This window comes from Lissotriton helveticus, chromosome 9 (genome assembly GCF_964261635.1).
Source record: "Lissotriton helveticus chromosome 9, aLisHel1.1, whole genome shotgun sequence".
In the NCBI taxonomy this organism is placed as follows: Eukaryota; Metazoa; Chordata; class Amphibia; order Caudata; family Salamandridae; genus Lissotriton; species Lissotriton helveticus.
Window position 1 is genome coordinate 481,234,149 of NC_136070.1, and position 27,451 is coordinate 481,261,599.

The 27,451-nt window shown below is 46.7% G+C and overlaps 1 protein-coding gene across 1 annotated transcript in view; it reads right to left on the bottom strand.

Annotated features, from left to right (window-relative positions):
• MTHFD1 (methylenetetrahydrofolate dehydrogenase, cyclohydrolase and formyltetrahydrofolate synthetase 1) overlaps positions 1-27,451 on the bottom strand; it is a 349,963-nt gene that overhangs the window by 290,938 nt on the left and 31,574 nt on the right. The window contains exons 7-8 of the mRNA XM_078660313.1: positions 24,483-24,619; positions 7,362-7,473 (exon numbers count right to left, since the gene is read on the bottom strand). Of these exons, the coding sequence (XP_078516439.1) occupies positions 7,362-7,473; positions 24,483-24,619 (249 nt within the window). The remainder of the gene's footprint in view (positions 1-7,361; positions 7,474-24,482; positions 24,620-27,451) is intronic.

Genomic DNA, 27,451 nt, shown 5'->3' on the forward strand with positions numbered 1-27,451 from the left:
GGAGTAGCGTTTTCAGTTCCCTGCCTGTTCTTGGATCCTTGGAGGAGAGTACATCACCTTGTGGCCGCAGAGGAGGCGAGAGGCGCGGCGACCGGGACTGCGAGGACCAGCATTCCTCTAAACACCAACAGCTGGTTCCTCTTCCCGGCCGAGCCGCGCCCCCTCACAGTGCCACGCCTCCTTCTTGAATATAAGCAGGTCTGGTAACGCGCATCGCGGGACGCTCGCGGGTCGCAGCCCGGGGCGAAGCCCGGGCCAAGGGCGGGCCCGTTGTAGCCCATTAGCGCCCGGGAGGGACCGGACCGGGCCACCCCCCCTGATTTTCATTATCCATCTCGACACGTTTATGTACTCTGTCGTCGCCTCTATCCACCATGCCTGGAAGAACCAGAAGCAAAACAAAATCGGCACTAGCTGTAGCTCAGATCACAGGTCCTATAGATCAATTTATCTCACGGACTAATGAGGCCATCGAGCATAGTATTTCTCTTCTGGAACGTAGAGTATCTTTGGACCTCATCAAAGCGAAACGCTCCTCCCTGGGCCCTTTGGCTACCGCGGCCTCTCCCACCCAACAAGCTCCTATTGCAGTGATTCTCCCACCATCTGCAGCTGTAGTTGATATTCACACAGTACCATGTTCAGTGGATTTATCCGTTACAGAACTAGAGTCTGACTCTCTTTTGACAGTCGATCTAGAGATTACCCCGGATCTAGAGGCTTGCCAAACGCAGACTACACTGGAACCAACAGTAGATAAACAAACTCGGGGACTGAGGGAAGGAGCCATTCCTAAACGAGGAAGCAGTAACCCATGTGGTAATGTAGTGGCGCCCGACACCCCTTTGGAATCTGGGAGGGATTGGTCCTTACAGCCCATACTACCCAGCACAAATGCACTAATCGCAAACAATTCTATTCCTCCTACCATCACTGTAGAGGAGACAGATAACACATGCAGAGTTTGTAAATCTACCCTGCAAATACTAACTACAATCAAAGATCTTTTTTCCCAACACTTAAAACCAATACAAATTAGTGTAAGGAACATAGAAGCCCAATTAGCAATCCTATCACGCACATACCCTACCGTGCCTACCTCACGTCCATCTAACCAAGGGAAGGGAAACCACATCCACCCAGCCAAAGCTTCTCAATCCCTACAATCTGGTGCAGGAACCAAACAGCCTTCCGTGCCCACTCCACCCCTATCAATATCGAGAGATATAGTTCCACCAGCAAAGAAACAACTACACCCAGTGTCTAACATGCAAAAGGCTAAAGCATCTACTGATTTGCCCCAGACTCCATCAGGATTAGAACCTGTAAAAATTCCAAAAGTCGTAAATACCGCAAATACTACAATAGATACAAACACAAACCAAGTCATAAAAAACACATCGACAGTCTCACCTTCTAGAACAACGATCACACAATTCTCAATGGCACCTAAAAAAGTGCCAAGATCCAGACGACCTGTGCACCTCCCTCCGGAGGCAACCCCTTACACGGTCATTTTAACAGGCGTACCTGAACTAACTGAAGGTATGAATGAAACCGCCCGGTCACTTAAGAATAAGGTCCTACAGTGGCTAAGCCTAAATAGACCACTAGAGCCCTACCATTCAGGTGGGATTTCCACTGTCCGCAGAGTAATCTGGATAGGGAATGAGCATAAATCGATTCACGGCGATTGCATCATAGTAAACTGTAGGGATCCAACCGCTGTGGACCATATTTGCTCATGGCCCTCTCTGGAGAAAAAGGGCATAATTGACGCCCAACATCTTTCTTTCTTATATCCCCCCCTGAACACACATCAATACCCTTCCATTTTAAACTGGCAGCATCCCCAGGAAGGACATTGGAACCAGGTGGGATATAGCCACAACTATGGGAGCAGAAATAGGAACAGAGACTGGCATAACCAGCCCTGGCAACAAGGCAGATCTCACTACTCAATGGAAGGTTGGCAGGGTCTTCCAACCAAAAACAGGTATGACTGCCTGGAAATGGTAGATTGACCGTTAAGGGCTAAAAGATCCCAGACCCACGCCTCAAAAACTACGGTCGCCCCACTAACGCCCGGCCCACAATCATACCTGTCTAATCCCCAGGCCCAACCAGAACCAATCCTGCTTATTACCAACAGTTCCCAGCCTGAGACTACCACAGAATCTTGTAATGCTATTCTGAACGAAACGACGGTCAATATCCCAGAAACCTTAATGGGCGTATGCGACACTAATTTAAACCATCCTTATGATCAGAATACCATTACTGTAGCCACCACGACCTTATCAGAGCACTTACCATCTCAACCTCCCGTCTTCCAGTCTCCACCTGATTCAAACAACTCGAGCTTATCAATAATGTACTGGAACGTCGCAGGCCTGCGCTCCAAGCTGACATCGCAGACGTGGCTTGAAACAGCAAGGGAACATCAGATACTTTGCCTCCAGGAAACATGGTCCACCACTCCAAACCATCTAGTGGGTTATAGAACTTTCCACATACCAGCAATTCAAGGAGCTATGGGCAGACCAAAGGGGGGTCTTGCCATTTACGTTGCTAATACTGTCCCCTCATTATCTATTCGGAAGTTAAAAGAATATCCAACTTTCCAAATTCTGCAAATAAAATTCACCAAAGATTCCACTTACACTTTGATTAACTACTATAACAACTCAACTACAATGGACTGTCTAATAACATTAACCGTAATTACCACCTTCTTAACATCCTTGCAAAATGACTCCCATTCAAACTTGGCTCACATAATCTGGGGTGGTGATTTTAATCTCCCGCTATGTTCTAACTATAAAAATGGAAATTGCGGCCTTCAAGATGAACATGGCAGTCCTTTGTCCCACTTTGCCCACTCCATCTGTGGCAACAAGTTAAACGAGTCTTTATTTTCCCTTGAACTGGACTTCGTAAATGATCTAGTGGAACCGCAAAAAGATTTTTCCCCAACATTCCATGGTAGAGGCTATTTAACCACGATAGACTTCATCTTGTCCTCCCAGAATCTCAAAGGCCAAGTAACTAATTTCGCTACTGGGACCGATCCCAGCAGCGATCACTTTCCGATTAGTGTAAGAGTTATGCCAAAAATGGCTAAATCACATTCCTTTACTTTGAGTCACCTAAAACAAAATGCACTAACTATGAACAAATTAAATGGCTACACAGTCAAATGGGCCAAGGTAGACCCAGAGGAAGTAACAGAGAGGGTCCTCGGAAAAACTAAACCATGGATAATTGACTGCCTATCATCAGACTCCACTCCCCAGACAATCGTGAGTAGTTTCCAGAATATCTTGAAGACAATTGAAAATTAACTTTCTGGTAAATCCAGGAACAACAACCCCACCTCTCCGAGGTGGTTCGATACAGCTTGCCGCAAGGCTCTCTCGTCTTTAAAGGAAGCCCTTCATAGACCCGCGAGAGACCCAGTGGAAATTTCAAACCTAAGGAAACTTTATAACATAGCTAGACGGGAACGAAGACTAGAAATTAAGAAAAACCTCTGGGCTCAACTTCATGATAGCTGCCAACGTAAGGACAGTGTTCTATTTTGCCAAGTTATAAGATCCCCCTTTCTGGCCGACACTACCAAGGGGAAGCACCTAGATGTCGCAGTCACGGCAGACGATTGGGTCATGCATTTTTCTAAAATCTTTGGTCATTCTCAACCGGACAAAGGAGGAATAGAACATAGTGCCGCCTACAATTCGTAAAATAACATCTACCCGATAAACATCCATTTCAACTGTACGGAAGTCATTAAAGCACTTCAGGAGTCAAAACCAGGTAAAGCTCCTGGGCCAGATGGAGTCCCATTGGACATTTTTCTTCACAACATCGAACTATGGTCACCAATAATCACTCAGGTCTTGGCAGCAGTAACATCTGCTGGACTGCTACAATCATGGTCAACGTCAATCCTCCTTCCCATCTTTAAAAAGGGCGACCGAAACGACCCGGCCTGTTACAGGCCAATCTCCCTTCTGGACTCCATGGGCAAAATTGCAGGTCAAGTACTCTTGGACCGTTTACAAACCTGGGCCCGGGAAAAAAACATCATGACCGACCTGCAATACGGCTTCCAGAAGGGTCTTGGGACTGTCGAGCAGGCCTTGAATCTCGCCCTCTTGGCCGGAAAGTAAGTAGGTGCAAAAGGGGGAAACATCCTCCTTGTCTATGTCGACCTGAGCGCGGCATTTGACTGTGTTCAGCACGCGAAACTTTGGTCAATACTTAGTGAACTTGGAGTGGACCCACCTCTTATAGTTTTCCTACGAGAACTCTACTCTGACGCTACAGGCAGCGTCAGATTTGGTATCAATGGTGAGCTATCCCGCTCCTTTTCGATAGCGAAGGGAGTACGACAGGGCTGCGTACTGGCTCCCTTCCTGTTCAATCTCTATACAAATGGATTAGAGCAGGCCATGTTGGAAGGGAGCCAGGATCTACCCCAGATAAATCATCGTCCAATACCGGCACTGCTATATGCAGATGATTCTGTCATCCTAGCCCGAACCCTGAATCAACTACAAAAACAACTCAACAAATACTGTAGTTTCATGAGTTCACTTGGCCTGAAAATCAACACAAAAAAGACATTCACCATGCACATTGGACCCAAGGTCAAGCATTCCAAACCGTTATTGGTGAACAATCTAAGACTGGAGAAAACCTCTGTCTATCCATATCTGGGCATTCTTGTGGATGACTCCCTGGATTGGCGAAAGGCAACGGCCAACAGGAACCTTCTCTTTCAGCGAGCAACATCGGCCCTGGTCTCTTTTTCGAGAAAGCTAGGCAAACCCGCTTCACCTGAACTCCTGAAAATTTATTACGCTAAGTGCCATAGTGTGGCTACCTATGGTGCAGGCGTATGGGGGTATGGCCACGTAGACTCCTTACAGATAACAGAGAACGCCTTTGTTAAATATCTGCTGGCCCTTCCCCAAAGTGCCCCGAACTATGCTTCCCACAAAGAACTTGGCATGGATTATATTATAGATACAATCCGTTCCCAACCAATCTTATTGTGGCAACGCATATGGTCTAAACCTGAGTGTCATCTGACACGATCTTTGATCGCAGACTGTATAGCCCTAACCAACTGGCACAAGATTCCCTGGCTGGTTTATGTGCGGAACTTTTTTAATGATCTTGGTCGCAGGTCTTATTTTGACGAACCACCCAGTGTCGAAGACATCTCCAGTAAAGAGTTAAAAAAGATGTGCATGGTCCACCTGAGAGAACTGCGCAATCAGTCGGAGATTGTAAAAACTTCGAACACTCAAATCTGTGCAATTCAAATTACCAAAGGCATTCAACCCTACCTGACTTACTATCTGTCTAACTATGAGAAATACCTCGACTAGATTCCGTTTTAACACCTTTTTCCGTTTAGTTTCCTTCCCCGAAGTTCAAAACTGGTCTCGCACTCCCATGAATTGTCCATGTAATGGAGTTTCCCTACAATCTACAATCCATATTACTTTTTTCTGTAAATATTATAAATCATCACGAAAACTCTGGATTCTCCCACTTCTTCAATCTTCAGGACATAGGTCATGTCACCCCGCATTTCTTTTCCTGCAGCTCTTGGACTCACCACATGTTGCGAAGTACATGGCCACTTTTTTAAAAGCCAGCATTAAAACACGGCAAAGCTGGTGATGAATATGAAACCTTTATTTTAAAACTGATGTACCTTTCCTTTATAATTCTTATCTTAAAATTTTTAATTTCTTTCTTCTAAACTTTCTTCCACTTTATGGCAGAAATTATTATTTGTTTAGTACTTTGACATTGAAATTGCTTACGTTTACTGTATTTAATGTGTACTTTTTATGATTACAAACAAGTGGTAATCGAATAAAAGTTTATGAAACAAATAGTCTCAGCTGCTGAGGAAGAGCTTTCCCGGCAACCGCAGCTATATTTTTTTTCTTCTGTGCAAAGACAATCTGATTGGCTTATTTACTTTCACATATTGGTGTTAATGGGCATATTTCAGCCCCCAGGCACAGATTTGGATGGGGGAGGTGTAATTGTAAAGGGGAGAATCTCCATTTTCCAATGGTACCTTTCCCTATTGGATCTCTATTTGGGAATCGCGCAGGAGAGTAATCACAAAGAACAGATCCACCTGCTAGACTCCCCCCCCCCCCCCCCCCCCCAGACTATTTTTTGAGGTGGAAGGGGCCACCTCACAATGGCCTAATGCTCGGTTTCTTTTGCTATCTCCAAACTACCCCCCAGGGGAGGCAGAAAGCCCACTAGACACCAGGGATTTTTTATATGAGACTAAATGGGTGGAGGTGGCCCACCCAAGCATCGGAACTAGGCCCCACCCCTCGTAAATAACCTCCTGCAGTCTTTCTGCCTCCAGCAGGGGTAAAAAGCCCTTTAGACCACTAGCGAGTGAATTTTAGAGGGGGGCGAGCTCTAGGTAAGTGGTTCTTAACATCTGGTCCGTGACCAGACAAAATATAATAGTATCAAATATTAAAGTATTTACAGATTATTAAGCAAAATGTAATACTAAGTATTATTAACCCCTTCAGTGCTAATGACAAGGGTAACTCGTCATGGAGTTTCCATTGATTTCAATGGAAATTACATTGAGGGGCAAGAGGGGCCTTAGCAGCCAAGTGGTTAAAAATGTAAATACATTTGAAATGGAAGGCTCAAAATGTAATTGATATTGATAAATTGATTTGAGGGAACAGTGAAAGTACGATAAACATTAACTAGTATGAATGATTGGTAGCCTCAACTGAAGCACTGGTATACACCAACAAAAAGATAACATCCATTAGAAGCAAAAAAGAGAATATGTATTAGAGTGTAGCATAAACAAAAACAAAACAAACAAAAAATCCCCCCACCACCTCAATTCTGATACTGCTTTCAGTATTCCAAATTCAGCTGCATTTTAAACCGCAAACGTTTAAATGCTTTTATTGCACAAAAACTCTTAACATGCTTTCTAAACATAATGCAGAGGTATTTTAAAAATGGGAACAACCCTTACTATATCATCTATAGGTAGAAACCTTTTATTAGACAGGCTCCAACTCACATCTGTTGCACCAAAGAGCAAATGAAAACAGAATTGCAGCTAGTATGGAAAACATATAGATGCAGAATACTATGTCATTGACGATGAGTGGCAGTTGGAAGGGCACTGAACACAGACTATTAAGATTCTGTACCTACAGAAGAGTCAACACTTAGAATGTTTCTTTCACTTCCAGTTGGTTTCCCTATTAACACTAAGAATTAAGTAGACAGTTCATAAATAACTAAACACTACTCAAACTTCATCAATCTCTTACCAGGAATATGGTTGATTCCACAGTCTATCACCACAGCACCAGGTTTTATCCAGTCACCCTTCACCATCTCTGCTTTCCCAGCTCCAACAACCAGGATATCCGCTCTAACAACCTGCAAGACAAATTGACCATTTCAAATTGTATTCACAAACATAGATCGCTTATATTGAATCTTGAGGGTAGCAATTTTACACACCCACTTCACTGAAGCGTCACTAAATCTTGGTAAATGAGAAATACTGCAGGACGATTTAACACACACTATCCCAATACAGTTCAACATCCAAGGTCAATGAGGTACCCAGAAATTAGAGATGGGCTGTAAATGGCTCTGTCAGCTTCTCTCTTTACTATAAACATAGTGAACACAAACCAGAGTAAGCAGATTAATCTAGTCTGCCTCAGTTCTCTCCCTGCTGTAACACTTTCGATCTCCAGCCCAGTTTCGCTGTAATAACTCGGTTACTTGAACGGTCTCAGGTGTTTTTTTTTTATTATGCCTCTATTGCTCAAGTTTGAAGGCAGTTCGTGTTTTGCCATCCTTTTTGTTAAGAACCTCGTGTTACTCTTGTACCTCACTCATGCCTCTATTGCTCAAGTTTGAAGGCAGTTCGTGTTTTGTCATCCTTTTTGTTAAGAACCTCGTGTTACTCTTGTACCTTACTCAACTCCTAGTTCTATAAACAGGCATGGGCTGGGTCATGCGAATATCCTCTTCTGTATTTTTTTACTTTGAAACTAATTTCCCTGGGTAATAGATGCACAGGACCCCAGAGTTTGACGCAACCCATACACAGGAATCTTATTCTCATTCTGCCTCCTGGGTCCCCCAAAATCCCGCACCTGCAAACTGGTGTGCAAAATATACATCCATACTCGTTCAAGTGACTCAGCTGTGACAAAAGTATATTTTAAATAGGCGAGTAAGAATTGAACAGGCATCTCCAACTGTGGCCCACCAACCAGTGTCTCAGGCTTCTCCAACGAGACGCCTGTGAGCTACTTGTAGCTCTCCAGCCACCTGCGAGTTGCTCTCATGTGTGCAGCCCAGTCTTGTAAATCAGAAGCTCTGCTTGGTTTGAGTTAATATATGTGTACCAAAAATGGAAAGCATGTCGGGGATGAACATGTATGCATTACGGGGACGCCTAACTTTTAAAGCGCATTTACCTGGAGGCGCTTCTTCTGGGACATCACCTTTGCCCTCTGCCCTCTGCCCGACGGAACCTCGCCGCCTGCTCGAGGGGCAGTGCACTGGACGCTGTTGGAAGCGGAACAGGAGCCGTGCAGGTGCTGGGTTAGTGGCTACAGCGGGGCTGCGAGCGTTGCAGGGACTCCATTGCCCAGGAGTCCCTGCGTGACCGTGGGAGAGCTTCCGGTCCGCTCTCCCTGCTGGCCCGCCCACCGCCCTCAACGCCCACTACATCAAAGCCTCTGACTCCCGCAGCGCGGGACGCAGCCTGGGGCGAAGACCGGGCAAAGAGCGGGCCGTTTGAGGCCGTTCGAGGTCTAAGCGGTCTGGTCTGGGCCCCCCCCTCTTTCGCCCCTTGCTCTGTTATTAGTACAGTCCACATCGCTCCCACCTATAGCTTATGCTGGTCGCCTATTGTGCTAAACATGTGCACACGAGCGACCCGCAGTAGGGCTGCTAAGGGGGGTTTGATTCAAAACGGCCCCATGGATGACTTTATTACACGCACAAACATTGCTATAGACAATGAAATTACCAAATTGCAATCTCGAGTTTCTTTAGATTTGGCTGCTGCTAGAAAGTGGTCACTGGAGTTTGCTAATTCTAAGAAATCATCCTTGGGTCATATAGCTTCTGCTATTACCCCGGAGCGTCTGGAGAATCAGCGCTGCGTAATTACGCAGGCGGATGTCCATCACACTCCGGTCTCCCTTGTCTCACCGTTACCCCATACCCCCGCTTGTATGCCAGCACCCGCCCGTGGATATTCTTGACCAACAACTCACCACCATTTCCCATTCCCTGGATATCTCAGATGTATCCACATGTAATAGTACTAAGGGTAATTTACACAAAAGGAAACGTATCCCAAGGTCTGCATACTTTCGCAAAAAGGCTAAAATTGCTGGGGCACACCTATTTAACGTTGGTAATATCCCCGTGTCTAGCGTCAAAGGAGGGTATGCTACCCCGCCACAGGTCCCCCGGGGAAAAGATAGTGATGGTTCAGCCTCTGCAACCATGAAAGATAATTTAATTGCAGAGGAAGTTGGCCCTCAATCAAAGGATCAGGAAGGGAGGGATGGGGAGTTTATGGGAATAGTTTGGGAAACCTTAAAAAAGCTCCTATCTCCCCTGGACCTAAGACTTTCTCGCATTGAGAACCACCTATTAGAGATGGAAAAGAGCATTATAGCCTTGGCCACTCTTGGCTTGCGAGGTCTAGAAAACCAAGGTCTCCTAGAGAATAATATAGTCCCACAGACTCCAATCCTTCCCCCTTCAGCACCAGCTATAACACAGCCAATCCCCAAACCTCGTACCAAGGGAGTTGATCATAAAATTCCCGATCACTTGCCCAGGGCCCCAAAGCCAAAGGACCCCACTCCCCAAGTCCCCATACAAATTAATGTGGGTGCTCCTCCAAGGCAGAATGCTAGCAACACTACGCACCGTCACACTCAGGGCTCATATAATAAGAGCAACTTTAAAGGGGGGTATATCGATCTCCCCCCAGAGGCCAATGATTATGTGGTGGTGCTGACGGGTGTGCCGGAGGTTGTGAACGGCCAATACGAAAATCATTGGTCTCTAAAGAACAAAGTCATGCACTGGCTCAATGTGCATAGACCGATTCCAAATGGTCGGACAAGTGGAGTTAATATGGTGCGAAGAGTTCCCTGGGTGGGTCCCTCACGGAAATCTAGACCTGGCGATTGCATAGTCGTGACGTTTGAGGACCCAAACACGGCCCACCATATTTGCTCATGGTCTACTGGGGGTGAGGGTTCATCCATAGCACCTAGGCCACTAACCTTCTTCTATCCACCATGTAAGGCACACACTTATGGGGGCAATTGGTCCATGGCACACCATCAGTCCAGGAGGGGGTATTCTACTAAAGAGCAAATTCCACCCAGTCGCTGGTTCGGGGTATCAACCTCGAACAGGTACAGTTGTCTCGAAGAAGTAGATTGACTGCTCAAGTCTTTTGATCCCCCACTGCCGTTAAAGATCTCCTTACCTCATGTGGAACCTGACTCCTCTTTTTTGCTAACTAACCCTGACGGGACTAGCTCCGCCCCACTTGTCCAACCTATGGCACATCCCTTGCTAGTGCAGGGAGCGTTGTACACTTCTAATACTAATAGAACCCATGCAATTGTGCACGAGATAGTTGCTCCATCAACGACTTCTATGCCATTTGACCAGCTGTCCTTGCCTCGTGGCAAACGAATTACCGTCCCCAGGGCTAATATCCAAATCCAGGAAGAGGCCACTCAAACACCAACTAGAGCCGCTGAAGTAGCGGCAGCAGCTGATTGTGGCCCAAGAGTAGGCCCTGGCTCCATCATTGATCCCCCTGCTTCTGCCTCCCTGACTAGACAGAGAACCATAGAAAACCCCCAGCTGAAGATCTTAAGTTGGAATGTGGCAGGGCTTGCACTCAATGTTGACAATCCAGATTGGAATTCCTTTGTCGATCCTTTCGGGATTTGTCTCCTGCAAGAAACATGGTGCTTGGAACCCCGCCACAGGGTAGGGTACACAACTTACTTCGTGCCAGCATTGAAATCACAGGGCAGTAAAGGTCGCCCGTCGGGTGGCCTTCTCATTTGGGTCAGTATTGCATTGGGTTTAAATATAAGGCATATTAACACACAATCTCCTGATCTTCTGAGACTTACAATAACGTGCCATGGGGGTAGGAAGCTAGAAGTGTTTAACCTCTACTTAAGGGGGGCCAGGGGGGGGGGGGGGGGGAGAAGTCAATGTTATCCTCATCCGGAGTTGAAGAGGAGCTCAGAGCCTGTAATATCGATTCCTTTGTTGTCTTAGCAGGAGACTTCAACTGCTGTTTCGAACCCCTAGCCAGCGAAGACATCCTGGACACCTGGGTAGACGATGTTAAGAGAGGCATTCCCCTGCTCTCTCTAGATCCGATTAAAAAATGGTCCCAGAGTGCCATAGATATCAACTCACTTTGTTTGGAATACGACCTTAGAGCTACTAATGGTCGTTCTAAGTCAGATTCTGGGGGAACGCACACCTACACTAGGGTGGGACACACCTCTAGAATCGACTATGTACTGCTGAACCATAATTTATGGTCGTATCTCCATGATATGGAAGTCTTACTGACATCCGACAGCGACCATAACCCTTTGGTCTTAACCCTTACCCCCCTGTGGCAAGGCGGGAATCCAACTACGTCTCCTCCTATATGGAAGTCATCCCATTAATTTGTTCCTTCAAACTGCGGCAGGCGACTAAAATGGGCTAAGGTTGCTGCGGACGAGGGAAAGATGGCTCAAGCCAAGACCATAATGACAGCTGCAAAGCTCCGCTTAGATACATTGGAATCCATTAATCCTGATGCCCTCACGGCCCTCACAGAAACTGTCACAGCTCTAAGTGAATTGTTCATAGTCCCACAGAGTAGGGTAAGGGCTGCTAACAGAACTGCAACCAAGGGTAGAGATAAATGGTACTCCTCTGCATGTCGTGCGGCCAAAGGTGAACTTGTCCTAGCTGTGAAAGTGAAGGATCCAGCTCGAATTAGACTCGCTAGGAAAAGTTATAAAAAAGTCCTATCCGTGGCAAGAGAAGCGCACGAAACCAACTTTTGGAGAGATCTAATGGATGCGAGCTCCAAAAGGAAACGAAGGGGTTTTGGGACTTGCTCCGAGGTAGAGATAGGCCCGTTGACTCACAACTGACTTGTAACATTACAGGGGAGGCTTGGTTTGCACATTTTTCAAAGCTCTATTCCTTGCCATCAGGCCTACTAGAAACAAACAGGGGTCCTTTGCATAGAGTGCTGGTTGCTAATACAAGCAATGACTACCCCTTTGCTGCTAAGGAAGTCGAAGGGGCAATCAGGTGCCTTGTTCCTAACAAGGCTGCAGGCCCAGATGGCCTCCCAGGTGATCTGTTGCGGGTTAATATAGAGGTTTGGAGCGGGCTTATTGCCTTACTTCTGAACGAGGCCGTGATGGGAGGTCACCTTCCGGACTCTTGGAGGGGTGCGGAGGTCGTCACGATTTTTAAGAAAGGCTGTCGGGACGACCCTGCTAATTACCGTCCAATTAGTCTGCTCGATTCCACCCAAAAGGTAGCAGGCAAAGTAGTCCTAGGTAGGATTTTGCATTGGGCTGAAGAAAATCAGGTTTTGTCTGACTTTCAGGCCGGCTTTAGATCAGGAACTGGCACCATTAAACAGACATTTCGCTTTTTAATGATCTATTGGAAAGTGGTTGTACTGGGCAAAGGCAGTCTGTATCTCGCATTTATAGACTTACGGACTGCCTTTGACCTGGTCCCACGTGACCAACTGTGGAATGTCTTAGAGGGTTTAGGTATCCCTCCGTATTTGTTGGGTTTGCTTATCAAGTTCCATGAAAGCAACTTTGCTCAAATCAGGTGGGGTGATCAGGGCCAGAAAACATCTCACATTCCTGTAGATAGGGGTGTCCGCCAGGGTTGTGTGCTAGCCCCCACTCTGTTTTCACTTTATGTTAACGGAGTGGTGGAGCATCTTCTTAAACATCCAGCAGATGCACCTTCCCTGGCGGGCAGGAAAATACCCACCCTCCTATTTGCAGATGACACCCTCCTGATTTCAAAAACCCCGATAGGCCTTCAAATGTTGCTTTCCAGGTTCAAGGACTTTTGTGATTCTAGGGGCCTAGTCATCAATATAAGCAAAACCAAATTCCTGGTCTTAAACCCCCCTAGGAAGCCAGTCATTCCCCCAACCCTAGACTCAGTCCCACTTGAAAGGGTAAGGGAATTTGATTATTTAGGCATCCGACTCTGTGACTCTATGAGTTGGAAGGCTCACCACCAAAAAGTCTTTCTGACTCATAAGAGGGTTACAGGGGCTTTGCTAAAAGAACATCGTGCCTCGTCGCTTAAACCCATTGGGGCGATACTAGACATCTATAGGGCTAGGGTTGTGAGTGCGGCGCTGTATGGGTCGGAATTGTGGGGCACCCAGAGAGTTGATACACTGACCCATCTTGAAAACAAAATTTCACAAAGATCTTATGAGGCTACCACACAGCACTCCAACACTCCCTCTCTTATTAGATGCAGGTACACGCCCAATAAGCGAGCAAGTAAGGTTACGTCCCCTCTTACTGTGGGCTCGAATATGGAGTGTACCAGAATTGTTGAGTTACGCAGAAGCCTTGAGTGAACTTCTCTCATCCCCTGGCTGGCACAAGGTGGGTTGGCTCATGCAAGTAAAGCGGCTTCTCTGTGAACTGGGCCTTGGAGACGCTTGGGCTAACAGAACAGCTCCACCCAAACAGTTGTTAAAGAAATTGTACTGGTCATGGGTGGCTAATGAGAGAATGAGTAATTCTAAATTATGCAGATCTGCCGTTGAGTTTCTGTTAATCAAGGACCTCCCCCTTAGAGAACTTTATCTGGACATGATCCCCAACCCGATGGACAGGTCGTTGTACTTCAAATTCAGGGTGGGAGTTCTACTATTAGGTCTATGGACAGCAAGCTGGAAGCCACCGCTGCAAACCACATCGTACTGCCCTTTTTGCGAAAAAAGGGATGAGTCCATTGCCCATCTAATGTTTGAGTGCCCCGCATATGTAGCGCCTCGGTGCAGATGGCTGAAACCACTATGCTTGAGCCTTGGCACTCGATCGCACTTGGAGGCTCTACGTATCTTGAGATCTGATGCTCGCCCTTTGTTTGCCTGTTGCCTGGCAACATTTCTGGGTTGGGTCTGGCGGTTAAGATCCGCGAGGAAATTGCTTCTCCAGTAAAAAGACCCGCATTGATTTAGCTTGTTCTAATAATGTTTTGGTGAATAAATTCCCTCCTATGTTATTTTATTGATGGTTATAAAAAATTGCAGAATTGATGAAATGGCATAAATTAAATAGAGGTATGAATTGTTAAATTGTATTATATTTTTAACTGTTTTTTGTATTGCTTTTATGATATGATAAAAATATCGAAATAAAGCTATTCAATTCAATGTATGCATTTTCAGAACTCACTGGCTGATGTTTGGAGAAAAACTGTTGAATTTCCAAAATATATTTTAAGTGGATACTGACAGATCCATCATGCAGCACTGCGGAGACTTCTTACCAACACTATTTCTTTGATACCAAGGAAACTGCAGCCATGGCTGTTATGTATTACCCATGTAGAAGCATTCACATAGACAAATGAATATGCTACTTACCAGTATGCATCTGTTCTTGGCATGTAGGGCTGCTAACATTCATATCTTTTGCATTAGATCGCCGTCTAGTGTTGGGTCCGGATGATCGCACATTGTTGTCCTGGAAGAGTCTTCGAAGTATCCTGAGATAGGTGGCTCCTCCCCTGGACTACAGTGCGCATGGGCATCGGCTCCATCCCCAGATTGTTTTTAGCCATTGTGGCAGAGATGGAGTGAAATAGTGTAAAGGATGTCCATGTTAATGATTGAATGCAAGAATATGTCTGCAGCTGCGACAGGCACCGGGGAGGAGGGTGGGCGATATGAATGTTAGCAGCCCTACATGCCAAGAACAGATGCATACTGGTAAGTAGCATATTCAGTTCGAGGCATGTGGGCTGCTAAATTCATATCTTTTGCATAGAATATATAGCAGTCCCTCCATTAGCGGCGGTTGCCCGTGCCAGCTGCAGAAACTTGAAAAAGTGTTTTGAGAACAGCCTGTCCTACAGCCGCTTGCTGTTTGGAATGCACATCAACACAGTAGTGTTTTGTAAAGGTATGTGGTGTAACCCACGTGGCTGCTCTGCAAATGTCTTCTAAAGGAATGTTCCCCAGGAAAGCCATAGATGCCCCCAATTTGCGTGTGGAGTGCGCCCTTGGGGGTATCGTTAAGGTACGTTTAGCCTTTTGATAACAGATTTGGATGCACTTAACAATCCACCTGGCTATTCCTGCTTTGGAAATTGGGTTGCCCTTGTGCTGTGGCGAGAAGGCAACAAATAGCTGTTTTGTTTTCCTAAAGTGTTGTGTCCTGTCAATACAGTACATCAACGCCCTCCTGACATCCAAAGTATGAAGCATTCTCTCCGCCACCGTTTGTGGGTTTTGGAAGAATGCAGGCAAGTCAATAGTTTGGTTGAGATGAAACTGTGACACCACCTTCAGAAGGAATTTGGGGTTAGTACGCAGTACCACCCTATTTGGATGAATCTGAATGAATGGCTCTTGGGTTGTGAGCGCTTGCAGCTCACTAACACGCCTCAGTGACGTAATAGCTATTAGGAAAGCTACTTTCCACGTTAGGAACTGGAGTTCACATGAGTGTAATGGCTCAAAAGGTGGTCCCATTAGCCTGGTGAGGACCACATTGAGGTTCCACTCCGGAGCTGGCGGTGTTCTTGGGGGAATGACTCGTTTCAGGCCTTCAAGAAAAGCTTTAATGGCAGGCACTCTGAAGACTGAGAGATGCTGCCTGTTCTGAAGGTAAGCTGCTATGGCGGATAGATGTATCCGAATGGACGTGTACGCTAGATTGCACTTGTAAAGATGCAACAGATAGCAAATGATGTTAGGGATAGATGCATCTAGCGGGTTGATGTTATTGGCTGTACAGTAAATGACAAAACGCTTCCATTTTGCAGCATAGCACGCTCTGGTAGTCGGCTTTCTTGCCTCCTTGATGATGTCCATGCATTCTGGAGGTAGGTGAAGGTATCCAAACTCTAGGACTTCAGGAGCCAGATCGCCAGGTTGAGCTGTTGCGGATCTGGATGCTGAATGTCTCCATGGTTCTGCGTCAAAAGTCTGGGCGTGAGGCGCAGCCTTTGATGCGGCACCACCGAGAGTTCAAGAAACGTGGTGTACCATGCTTGGCGCGCCCACGTTGGAGCAACCAGGATGAGAGTCATCGAGTGGTGCCTTAGTTTTCTTGCCACCAGCGGGATCAGAGGGGCTGGCGGAAAAGCGTACGCAAATCTGCCTGACCAGTTCATCCATATCGCATTCCCCTGCGACTGCGGGTGAGGGAACCTGGCGGCAAAGTGTTGGCATTTTGCGTTTTCGTTTGTGGCAAACAGGTCTATCTCCGGATGACCCCACTGCTGGAAGTACGGTCGGAGAACAGAGGGGTGTAACTCCCACTCGTGCATTTGATGGCTGTATCTGCTGAGCAGATCCGCCATCTGATTGTCCTTGCCGGGGAGGTGTTCTGCCATGAGGAAAATGTTCCTCTGAATGGCCCACTTCCACATGCTCTGAGCCAGATGAGACAGCTGTGGCGAGTGTGTGCCCCCCTGCTTTTGAATGTAGTACATCGCGGTCATGTTGTCCGTCCGGACTAACACTACCTTGTTGCACAGATGTACATTGAAGGACTTGAGCGCCATGAAGATTGCCATCAGTTCTAGATAGTTGATGTGCATCTTCTGTTGCTGCGTCGTCCATAGTCCCTGCACCGTGTAAGTGAGCAGATGAGCTCCCCATCCCTGGAGAGATGCGTCCGTTGTCAGGATAATCTGTGGCACTGGGTCCTGGAACAGTCGGCCCTTGCAAAGGTTGTGTGGAGTCCACCAATGCAGAGAGTCGTATGCCCGACTGGTAACCAACACTAGGTCTGTCAATTGTCCCTGAGCCTGTGTCCACTGATTTGCTAAGCACTCCTGGAGCGGACGCATATGTAAACGTGCGTGAGGGACTATGAAGATGCAGGAGGCCATCATGCCAATTAACTGCATGAACACTCTCGCTGGAAGCGAGTGTTGTGGTTTGAACTTTTGGATTAGAGACCGCATGCTGTCTATCCTGACTTGGTTTGGCTGAGCCATGGCCGTCAGGGTATTGATCGTCGCACCTAGAAACTGCCGGACATGTGCCGGCTGAAGATGCGACTTTGGGTAGTTCAACGAGAAGCCCAGATCGTGAAGGAGGTGAATGGTAGTTGACATGTCCGCGGCGCACTGTTGTTCCGACTTGGCTTGAACGAGCCAGTCGTCCAGGTAGGGGTAGACATGGATGTTCTGCCTCCTGAGGTGCGCCGCTACCGTCGCCAGACACTTGGTAAACACTCTTGGGGCTGTGGTCACCCCGAAGGGTAGGACCTTGAACTGGTAATGCTTGCCGTGTATAGTGAACCTGAGGTATTTTCTGTGGGACGGGTGTAGTGGAATGTGGAAATATGCATCCTTTAGGTCTAAGGTTGCTAAGAAGTCCCCTTGGTTTAACAAGGGAAGAATCTGTTGCAGTGTAAGCATATGGAAATGTTCTGACAGTATATACAGGTTGAGGGGACGCAGATCCAGAATGGGTCTGAGAGATCCGTCCTTCTTTGGAATAAGGAAGTACAGGGAATATACCCCCGTGCCTTCCTCCTCCACTGGCACGAGCTCGATTGCGCCCTTTTGCAGCATCACCACCACTTCCTGCTGCAATAAGTGTAAATGCTCTGCGGACATAGGCCGTTGCCTTGGTGGAATGTTGGGTGGAGTGGACTTTAACTCTAGACAATAACCGTACTGGACAAGTTGTCGTACCCACCTGTCTGTGGTGATGTTTGTCCAGACTGGCAGGAACTGCTTGAGTCTCCCCCCGACAGGTGTTAAATGGTCGGGGGGCAGTGACAGAGTCACTGTTTGTTTGGGGCAGAGGAGCGGGAATTGTTGTTTCCTCTGCCACGCCCTCTGGTGCTGTTTCCTCGATAACCCCCTTTGTTCTGCTTGGGGTACGAGGACTGTGCTCCACCTCTGGAGAACTGTGACTGTTGACCCATCTGTCCTCTGGTGACTCCACGTGCACCTGAGCGACGAAAAGTGTTGCCCCGGAACTGTTGTGATTGTAGGGCCCCCATAGACTTAGCAGTTTCGTTGTCTTTCTTAATCTTTTCGAGGGTGGTGTCAACATCAGGACCAAATAGTCTATCAGGATTGACGGGCTGATTGAGTATGGTTGTTTGAATGTCCGGTTTAAACCCCGATATGCGGAGCCATGCCTGTCGTCTCAGCATGACGCTAGTGTTAATAGCCCTAGCTGCTGTGTCTGCGGCATCAAGTGCACACTTAATGGCTGCGTTAGAGATTAGTTTTCCCTCCTCTATAAGCAGTCTGGTAGCCTCTTGAAACTGCGGAGGCAGGTGTTGTAAAACTTGCTCTAGGGTGTCGTAATGCGCCCTATCATAACGTGCCAATAGTGCCTGTGTATTGGCAATACGCCAGAAATTGGCAGCCTGCGCAGCTACCCTTTTGCCCCCTGCCTCCAGCACTTTTGACTCTTTGTCCGGGGGAGGAGCTTCACCCGTCGTTTGGGAGTTCGCCCGTTTGCGGGCATTTGCGACCACAAGGGAGTCAAGAGGCAACTGTCCCCGAATGTATGCAGGGTCTGCAGGGGCTGGTCTGTACTTCTTCTCGATGCGTGGATTGACCACCCTCGCCCTGGTGGGTTCTTTAAAGATGTCCGCAGCATGCTTAAGGACCCCTTTGAGCATAGGCAGTGTCTTTACTGTCCTTTCAGAGACTGAAAAAGTGTCAAATAGAAAGTCTTCTTCTACTGGGTCAGCATGCATGTCCACATCATGATTAGCAGCTGCCCTTTCAATGAGTGCATGAAAACCTGCAGAATCTTCTGTTGGGGATGCACGTGCAGTGAAAGGCTGTTGGTCCTGCCCCACATCCTGGGTGCCTTGGTCACCTATGTCGTCATAGGAATCTTGCTGTGCATCGGGTTCATTGACGGGGAAAGTGTATTGGTCATCTTCTCCATATCCTTCACCCTCAGAGTGGTCTGGGGAAGGTGTTGGGCTCCTTCTAGGGGGAGGCTGGATAGGTTCTATCAGGGCTGAAGCGTCCTGAGCAAGCTTTTTCTTCTTCAGTGGGATAACATAGGAGTCCACTGGTTGCGAAGTGATCTTTCTTTTGTAAAGGGTCAATTTGCCCGTGTCTGCGTCGATAAAACGCTCAGAATCTTCTCCTGAGTCGAGTAGTCGACCTGTCAGTGCTCCAGACGTTGACGATTCCGATGTCTTTGGCGCCGTTTTTGGCGTAAAGGCCTTCGGAGCCTCCTTGGGCGGCAGAAGGAAGAGAAGTTTACCAGCAGGCTTCGCCGGCAAGTCCATCGGCTTCTGGTGCGATGGCATCGGAGCCGACGTCGCAGATGCCTTCTCCCGAATTCTCTGTAGTGAAGCGGCGATGGGGGACGCGTCACTCACAGCGGCACTTGGCGCCGACGAGGAGGCCTTCACCTTGCCCTCGGATCCGACGTCTTGTTGGCCCTTCTGAGTCTTAGACGTTGACGCTGCAGCCGTAGACACAGAGTCCTTGGACCGATGTGTGGAGCTTCCAGCTTTCGATCCGTGTGATTTTGCCGGCTCCGTCTCCACCACGCGCCCGACTAACGACGTCCCAGTCGGAACCGGAGTCTTGTCGCCGGACTTGGCGGGCTTTGAAGGCGTCGCACCGGTCGACCCGTGCCGAACTCCCTTCTTAGAGGAAATCTCTTCTGTCGACGATGTCGACACTGTCGCATCGACAGTTTTCTTCGACTTCTGTGGACCGGAGGCCGACGGAGTCGATGAGGCAGCAGGTTTCGGTTTCTTTGGTGGAACGGCCGCCATCTTAGGGACGCTCGAATCCGTAAGTTTCGGTTTCGGTTTCGGGTCGGCCATTTTAGGTGTAGTCGATACCGTTGGTTGTAGTTTCGGTTTCGCTACGGGCAGCACAGCAAGTATGTCCGTGGCCGGGCCTGAAGGCGGGGCCGTGGCTTGCGGTACGGGGTCTTGGGTAAGGCCGACTGGCGATCCCGTGACCCGAGCCTGATCCGCATAACCTTCGGGGCATAGCTCATCACCCGAGCTATCTTCCGCGGCCCCATAAACTTCTTCGACGTCCCCTACCTCGTCGACGTATTCAAGGCCTTGACCCACGACTCCATCGTCGTCTTCCGGATCTGCCTCGACGTCCGTCGCGGGCGGTGAAATTTGAAGATGATGGCTCTGGCCCTCCTCTTCTTGGTCGCCGAAGATGTTTTCTGGATCCGGGGCCGCTTGTCTGGCCTCAAGGCGCACCGCGCGCCGAAGCTTGAGAGTCTTCTTTGACCTGAATCTGGAGCAGGCCATGCAGTTGTCCTCGTTGTGGTCCGGCGAGAGGCACTTGTTACAGACCGGGTGCACATCGATATGTGGGTATTTCGACCCACAGACGGGACAGTATTTAAACGGGCTCCGCTCCATGCTGAAAAGTTGCGGTCGTGTTGCGATGAGAAGGCCTCGATGTCCGAAGAGTGATACGACTCTATAGAATCCGACTCAAAGAGACGGAAGAACTCGAGACCGTGCGCAAACAATACCGACGCGATGAAAGTAAGGCCTTTTGGCCGTAAAAAGCTAGTTTTTCTCGGGTCCGACAGAGAGACGTCGAGACCGCATCCGAACCCAATGGCGGAAAAAAACAATCTGGGGATGGAGCCGATGCCCATGCGCACTGTAGTCCAGGGGAGGAGCCACCTATCTCAGGATACTTCGAAGACTCTTCCAGGACAACAATGTGCGATCATCCGGACCCAACACTAGGCGGCGATCTAATGCAAAAGATATGAATTTAGCAGCCCACATGCCTCGAACGCCTTTTTAGGTCGAGCCTGGGCAACGCATGTACTGCTCTGCGAGGCATGCTGTATTTAAGTATGGCATAGAAGCTCCGCCCATCTTTTCAATTGGCTTCTGTTACTGTCCTTGCAAAATCATTGCTTTTCATTTCTGAATAGGCTTAGTAGTCCCTCCTTGGTACTGCTTTGTCTGCATTTGAAACCGGCCATAACCACTGGACTTTTTACTTGTGTTACACGGTCTGCTTTATGTAGTCGGTGAGCACTATTTTCTTTAATCCTGTTCCCTTATTACGCCCATGACATTGCAGCAAAGCACACGCTTTTATATTATTATTAATGTATTTATTTAATTAACAGCGTGGTCCACTTTAACTTTAGCGGCCTCGCTTATTTAATTTACAGCGCGGGCCCGCTACAGACACTCTTAATAAAAAAAATTCTGCTTGGGTGAAAGCTCCCCATACACCCTTTCCCTTTAATGTTGGGCACGCCCCTTTCTTTAGACGCTGCTCACTGTAACCATTAAAGTGGTCTCACATTTGTGAGAGATAGATCTATAGGTATTAGAAATAGCAATACCTTTTATGTATGTGTTTCTTTTAAAAACACAAATAAAAGGCAGTCTCATTTACAATGCCAATAGCTTAAACGCTCGCAAATGAGAACCATTGCATTGAAAATTCTTTTTATACAATATTTCAGGCGACCCTGCCACATGGACTAAGGTGATCACTGCTCGTAATCCTGCATATGATGGTCACAGATATTATCTTGCCCTGAAGCTGTCACCATTACAAGAGTAACAACATTAGTGGCTCGGGATTATTTTCATTTAACATAAGTGGTTCTTAGTACAGAAAAGGTTGCTCTAGATGAACATCTTACAGTCAAGACATTAAAAAAACTGGTGGAAATGTAAAACCTTCAATAGTGATGTACACACCAGTCTCTTGGATACCCTTGCTATTCATGCACTAAAAAAATTGTACATAAAATAAATATAAATTCTAACGTATTGTCAGCATACATACACTGGTGGTAATTAAAACCCTTAACCAATGTGTTTACCCAATACTCTGAACACCTGGTTCATACTGCAGCCATCAAAAGAAGTTCCAAGGCATCACAACAGTAGAAGGTCAGCTATATTGCAGTTAAGATACATTCTGAAGCAGGCTAGACAGATTGCTTTTGACGCAGCTACCACACTATGAAAGGTCAGATGTCGGTCTAGGGAGCAACCGGGTATCAAAAGCAAGTACTATTAGACATTAGTCACACTTTCACAGCATATGCATTTCACTCCCTGCGTGCTGGTGCCACTGTATTATTCCATGCTATCAAAAGACCAATCTATTACTAATACATTTTGTTTAACTGTGTGAATAATGCTTTTATGAATAAAACACTACAGATACAGGATTGGGCTTTCTACTAAATATGTAGAGTGAAGATAAAGCAACTCCCTGACCACATGACCTGAAACACCGATGACTCGCTCTTCGGGCTAATCCTTTACTAAACTGAAAATGTCCCTAGAACATTCACAACAGAGAAAATCTCAATCCTTGTCCCCTCAAAGTACTTTGCTATAGTGGACCCCCAAATTCCTGCACAGTGATATTTGTGAATGAGCAGAATATCAAACGGTTCGATTCCTTGTGAAATAATCTACTTTGTGTGGTGGCCCATCTCGGAGCACCCAGAGGTTACATCAGGGCCATGCTGAAGCCAGAAAACAAGACACAAACGCAAAAAAAAAAGGCAGAGCAGTTTGTCAGACAGTTAGCTCCTAGTGTCAGGCTTCAAGGCAAAGGGCAGAGTGCATGATGAGTGGAGAGGATTTTATGAAATCCAGTAGATTGGGTTTATCTTATCTGCATTCAATCACAGGATAAGGAAAGGAGCAAAGTCTAATTTGCAGACAAGTTTCTTTGACCCCTTTGCAGAGTTGGTTCCAGAGTTCTCTTCCTTCAGATTCATATTAACTCAAAGTCAGGTGGTCCTTTACATGTTCCTAACAGTCCACGTTTTCGCAACAGGTATCGGGTACTGCCAATTAATAACTGAAAAGCATTTTTTGTTGTAGTGTTTATAACTGTGGTTGTGAGGGTCTTGCGGAGTTTGAGATGGGATACGCAAGCTGCCTTTTTCTTCTTCCACTTGCTTCCTGGTAACGTAAGAGGCACAACCAAAGAGAAAATTAGGACTGGCCATAAAGCCCTTATTAATTGGGTATACCTGTCAAAAAAATAAGCACTGTCAAAATTAATAGATATGGCCTTTTTAGTAAGTGAAAGTGTTTCATTTATTGACAGGTTTGTGTGTGCACGGTTAGCAAATATTTGAACGGATTTCGAAATACTCAAAATCCACCTATTGTTTACGCCTGCAGAGCGGATTAGGGGATGGTCAGTGGGCAAAAAAAAACTTCAAACTCAAAAACAGTTTCTTTCTGGATATTCGCTAGGGCGAGGCAACGCATTTACATTAAAGCTAACTGCATTAAAATAAATACATTGCTCCTAAAATCAACTTCTTCAGCTGGAAAATCTTTGTAAAGCGCCTTCCTGCAGGACCCTACTTTCGCACTAGCAAGCCCGTGCCACACAATCTCGCATGCAGAGATAGGTGTTTTGAAGAGCATTGCCAATGGCCCAGCAGGGTAAATAACCTAATTTCAATTATGGTAATAACAATGTCAGTGCTATATTGCTGGATGGCACTAAAATACCTCGTTCTATGCATTCCTCATCACATGAAATAAATTGTTCTGCAGGGGATACAAGTTTTATTTTAATCTGGGACACGTAGATACAAAACCATTAGGCACAGTATATTTTATCGGAGTCTTACATCTACTTCCATAGATTACAAACCAAAAATGACAAACTCCCTCAATTATGTGGCCAGCGCTATCAACTGTTTTGGAGTGTCAAATGCCAAGGCTACAAAGTTAATTCCACCTCACGTCTCGTTAATAAACGGCCAGACACTCCCTGCCCCGTCTCGCAGGTTATTTTAAACCTCTGCTTTCTCGCTTTGTCACTGGTTTACTATTACACTCTTACTTTCCCTCTTGTTTTTTTCCCTCTCTCCTGCTCTCGATTGCGGAAAAGTAAGTGCCTCCCCAAAAATGAAGTGTGGTGGGCCCAACAAGCAACAACGGGCTCAAATTAAGCAACTGTTGAAATTCAAAAAACCGTTAACCAGCAGGTCTTTGGGTAGAGTAAGGGGTCTGGAGAGCGATTCATTGCACCTACTATGGGGAGGTAAAATTATTATTTAAGCCACTCCCTACATTCATTATGGCTTTATTGACATTCATTGGGTCTAAATGGTTCCATTCTGCACTCACTTCCTCATTCAGCGATACGGTCTTCGAGTGGCAGGTGGTCACAGTTGCATGATTCCACAGCAGCAAATCATGCATTGGAGCCCCGACGATTTTACTTCGACCAATTACTACTGCTCTTTTTCCTGGGATTTGAATACCTAGAATTAAAAGAATAAAAATAAAAAGTTTAGTAAAATAAGAGGATATGCATTAGAATTCCGAAATGTGTGCATCAAAATGTGCCTCTGGCAATTTGCACTGATACTATTAATGCAGTGACAAGCCCTTGTCCCAGGATCATAGGAAGCCCTGAAAGGGACTGTGCACTAATATTTTTAAGGGGCACCATTTACACAGCTTACAACTGGTATGAGTGCATACGAATACATCTTTGAAAATAAAAATTACAATCATTTGCTAAAGGAGGTCTTTTACAAATTAGTTTCAGAAAAAAGAAATATCCCAAACTACAGTTAAAAAACTACGCTTGACTATTCATACTTCACCTGGTAAGATAACTTGGTCTATGCTTCAATTTACCAAGAAACGTGCACATTGCAAGAAACTAAAGTTAAAAAACATTTATGTGATACAGAAGCATTCACTATCTTACCAGCACACAAACACCATGTATTGGCATAAAACATAACTCCAGGTTTTAATTTGAAAAAATTTATGGGTTTCGATTAGCATGCTATCCGCCGAAAAGTGCTTCAACACTTCATCAGGATTACCAAGCGCTACATAAATGCAAAGCCTTACCTCCTCCATCATTTTCAATCTAAATAACAGATTAGCATGTCCACTGCTTAAATTAATTTCATATTTCCCTATAGTAATTCACCACTAATCCTTTTTGGGTTCCGGAGTAGTGTGGCTACTCGCCGAAAAATAGCTTTTACACCTCGTCGGGGGTAGTACGTGCTATATAAATGCAATTACAAAATTACAACAAGAGATAGGATACTAATATCAATGGGTGCTCAATAAAGTAACATCCTCTTTTCAACCTGATGAAGCACGGTGGAACCTTCCCCATATCTAATGTAATCTCTTCTACAATAGTACGTCAGGAACGTACACTTCTTCCTTCCCCACCAACCCGTCGGGCCACATTCACCCCTTCCCCCTTTCCAACCCACTGCTTGGTGCAGGAGGAGGGACCGCGTATGTCACTACACTTTACTAAGGTTGAATTGCAGCACCGCCTGCAGGCATGGGTTGGAGGATCTCTCAGCGGAGCTAGTAACGTAAAATGGCTGATCAGCAGAGCACAACGTTTATTAAAGTCCTTACACACCTGATGGACAAAAAACATGCACGGCTATGCCACAAACTGCATCCACAGGGCAGTGCTGGTGGCATCTTTTAAAAATGGACCGCTATGACATTTGTTTTGCCGTTCCAAACGGTTGCTACAGCAGGGCTTTCCTCCATCTGAAATACTACCCCGCCCACCATCAAGCAGAGGGTACCCAGTGTGGAAAATTAGTACGATTTTGGTAAACATTATCTGCGCCATCTTGCCTTTCCCCCTGATGCCACACTTTTTGTCGTGCGCGCCCGCCATTTTAGGTGCCTCGATCAGAATAGCCCTTTTGCATGCCACTGGCCCCCGACGTAGCCCTTCGCCCTCACCAAGCCTGCACGCTGACCAACCCCCCTGCTCGCACCTGCTTTGAGTCATAAACCCCTCTTCAGCGCAGCTCTGCCTCAGAACCCCATCCTGTTCCCAGGGCGACACCTCCCTTCATTCCTTTTCATGGTCCCAGGCCCTTTGATGCCAACCCCCTTTTTCCTGTGTGTGCCCGTTTGTCTTCCTCGTTCCCAGGCCGACACCCAGCTCTGCCGGTACTATTCCTCGCACCTCCCCGTACAGTAGAAAGCTTCCCTCATCAAAGGACCCCCGAGTTGATCAAAGCCCCCACCCCATGAGATCCGATCGAACCCCCCACATTCCATGAATCGGCGGAATATCCAGCTGCGCGATAATCATCACCTGTTGTGACCGGGGTGGGGACTTCTACTGTAAATGTGTGTGGGAACGGGCCCGAAGGGGAGATTCCGGGAATGTCTTTCCGTACATCAAAGCATTGCCATGAACATGTAATCTATAATAAAGCAATAAAACCTGTATATAAGAGGCCAGGCCTCAGAGATGCAGTTAGAGCACCTCAGAACGATACCTGCTGTCTAACTGTTGTGTTCTCCTCCGGAGAGAATAAACCTTGTTTCCTGCCTTCCCGCCTCCAGCGCCTGCCTCTTCATTGATTAATATTTCATGGGTCTAAGAGGCGATACCGCCGGGCAAATATCGATTGTCCCCTGACCTTAGATTCTACACCAGAACCATCTCTACGTGACTAAGAACCTCCTTCCACAATATCTGTATCAAACTGCAATCTCACAATAAGTAGGTCGTGCCTCTGTTTTAATCTTTGGAGTTTGAAGTACCAGCGCATTATGAACCGGAGGTTCAACACAGGGAAGGAAACTTCCCTTCACTATCGTTGCCTGGTTTCTTTGGGGATTCCGCCCTCCATTTCAGCATCCTATTGTGTCGGATATGCCCATCTACCCATAACTTTCTCGTTGCTCAAGATAAAACAGTCTCGCACGACCATGGTCATCTACGAATCGATTTATTTTTTTACACATGAATTTTTCGAGCGAGGTGAGCCATCAAATTGCTCATTCCCTAGCCTGGGGTTGCATGACCTAATGTCTGATTTGGGAATATTGAAGTCTTTCCTGTTCCGTAACATGAAAGGACCTTTCATACTCTGAGAAAGATTTCAGCTGTCCCATGGCAAACTTCTCTTCCCCTGCCCCCCTCTTTCAAATCGATCTGCCTCCATCACTTGGTCGATTAAGGATTAAAGTTTTAAGGAGTGTATGGCGAGGCAAATGAGAGGAGACGTTCCACCGCCTGCACAGCAACCACATCCCACACCTCAAGCGGGGTTTTAACTGCTTCTCGTATATAAAGA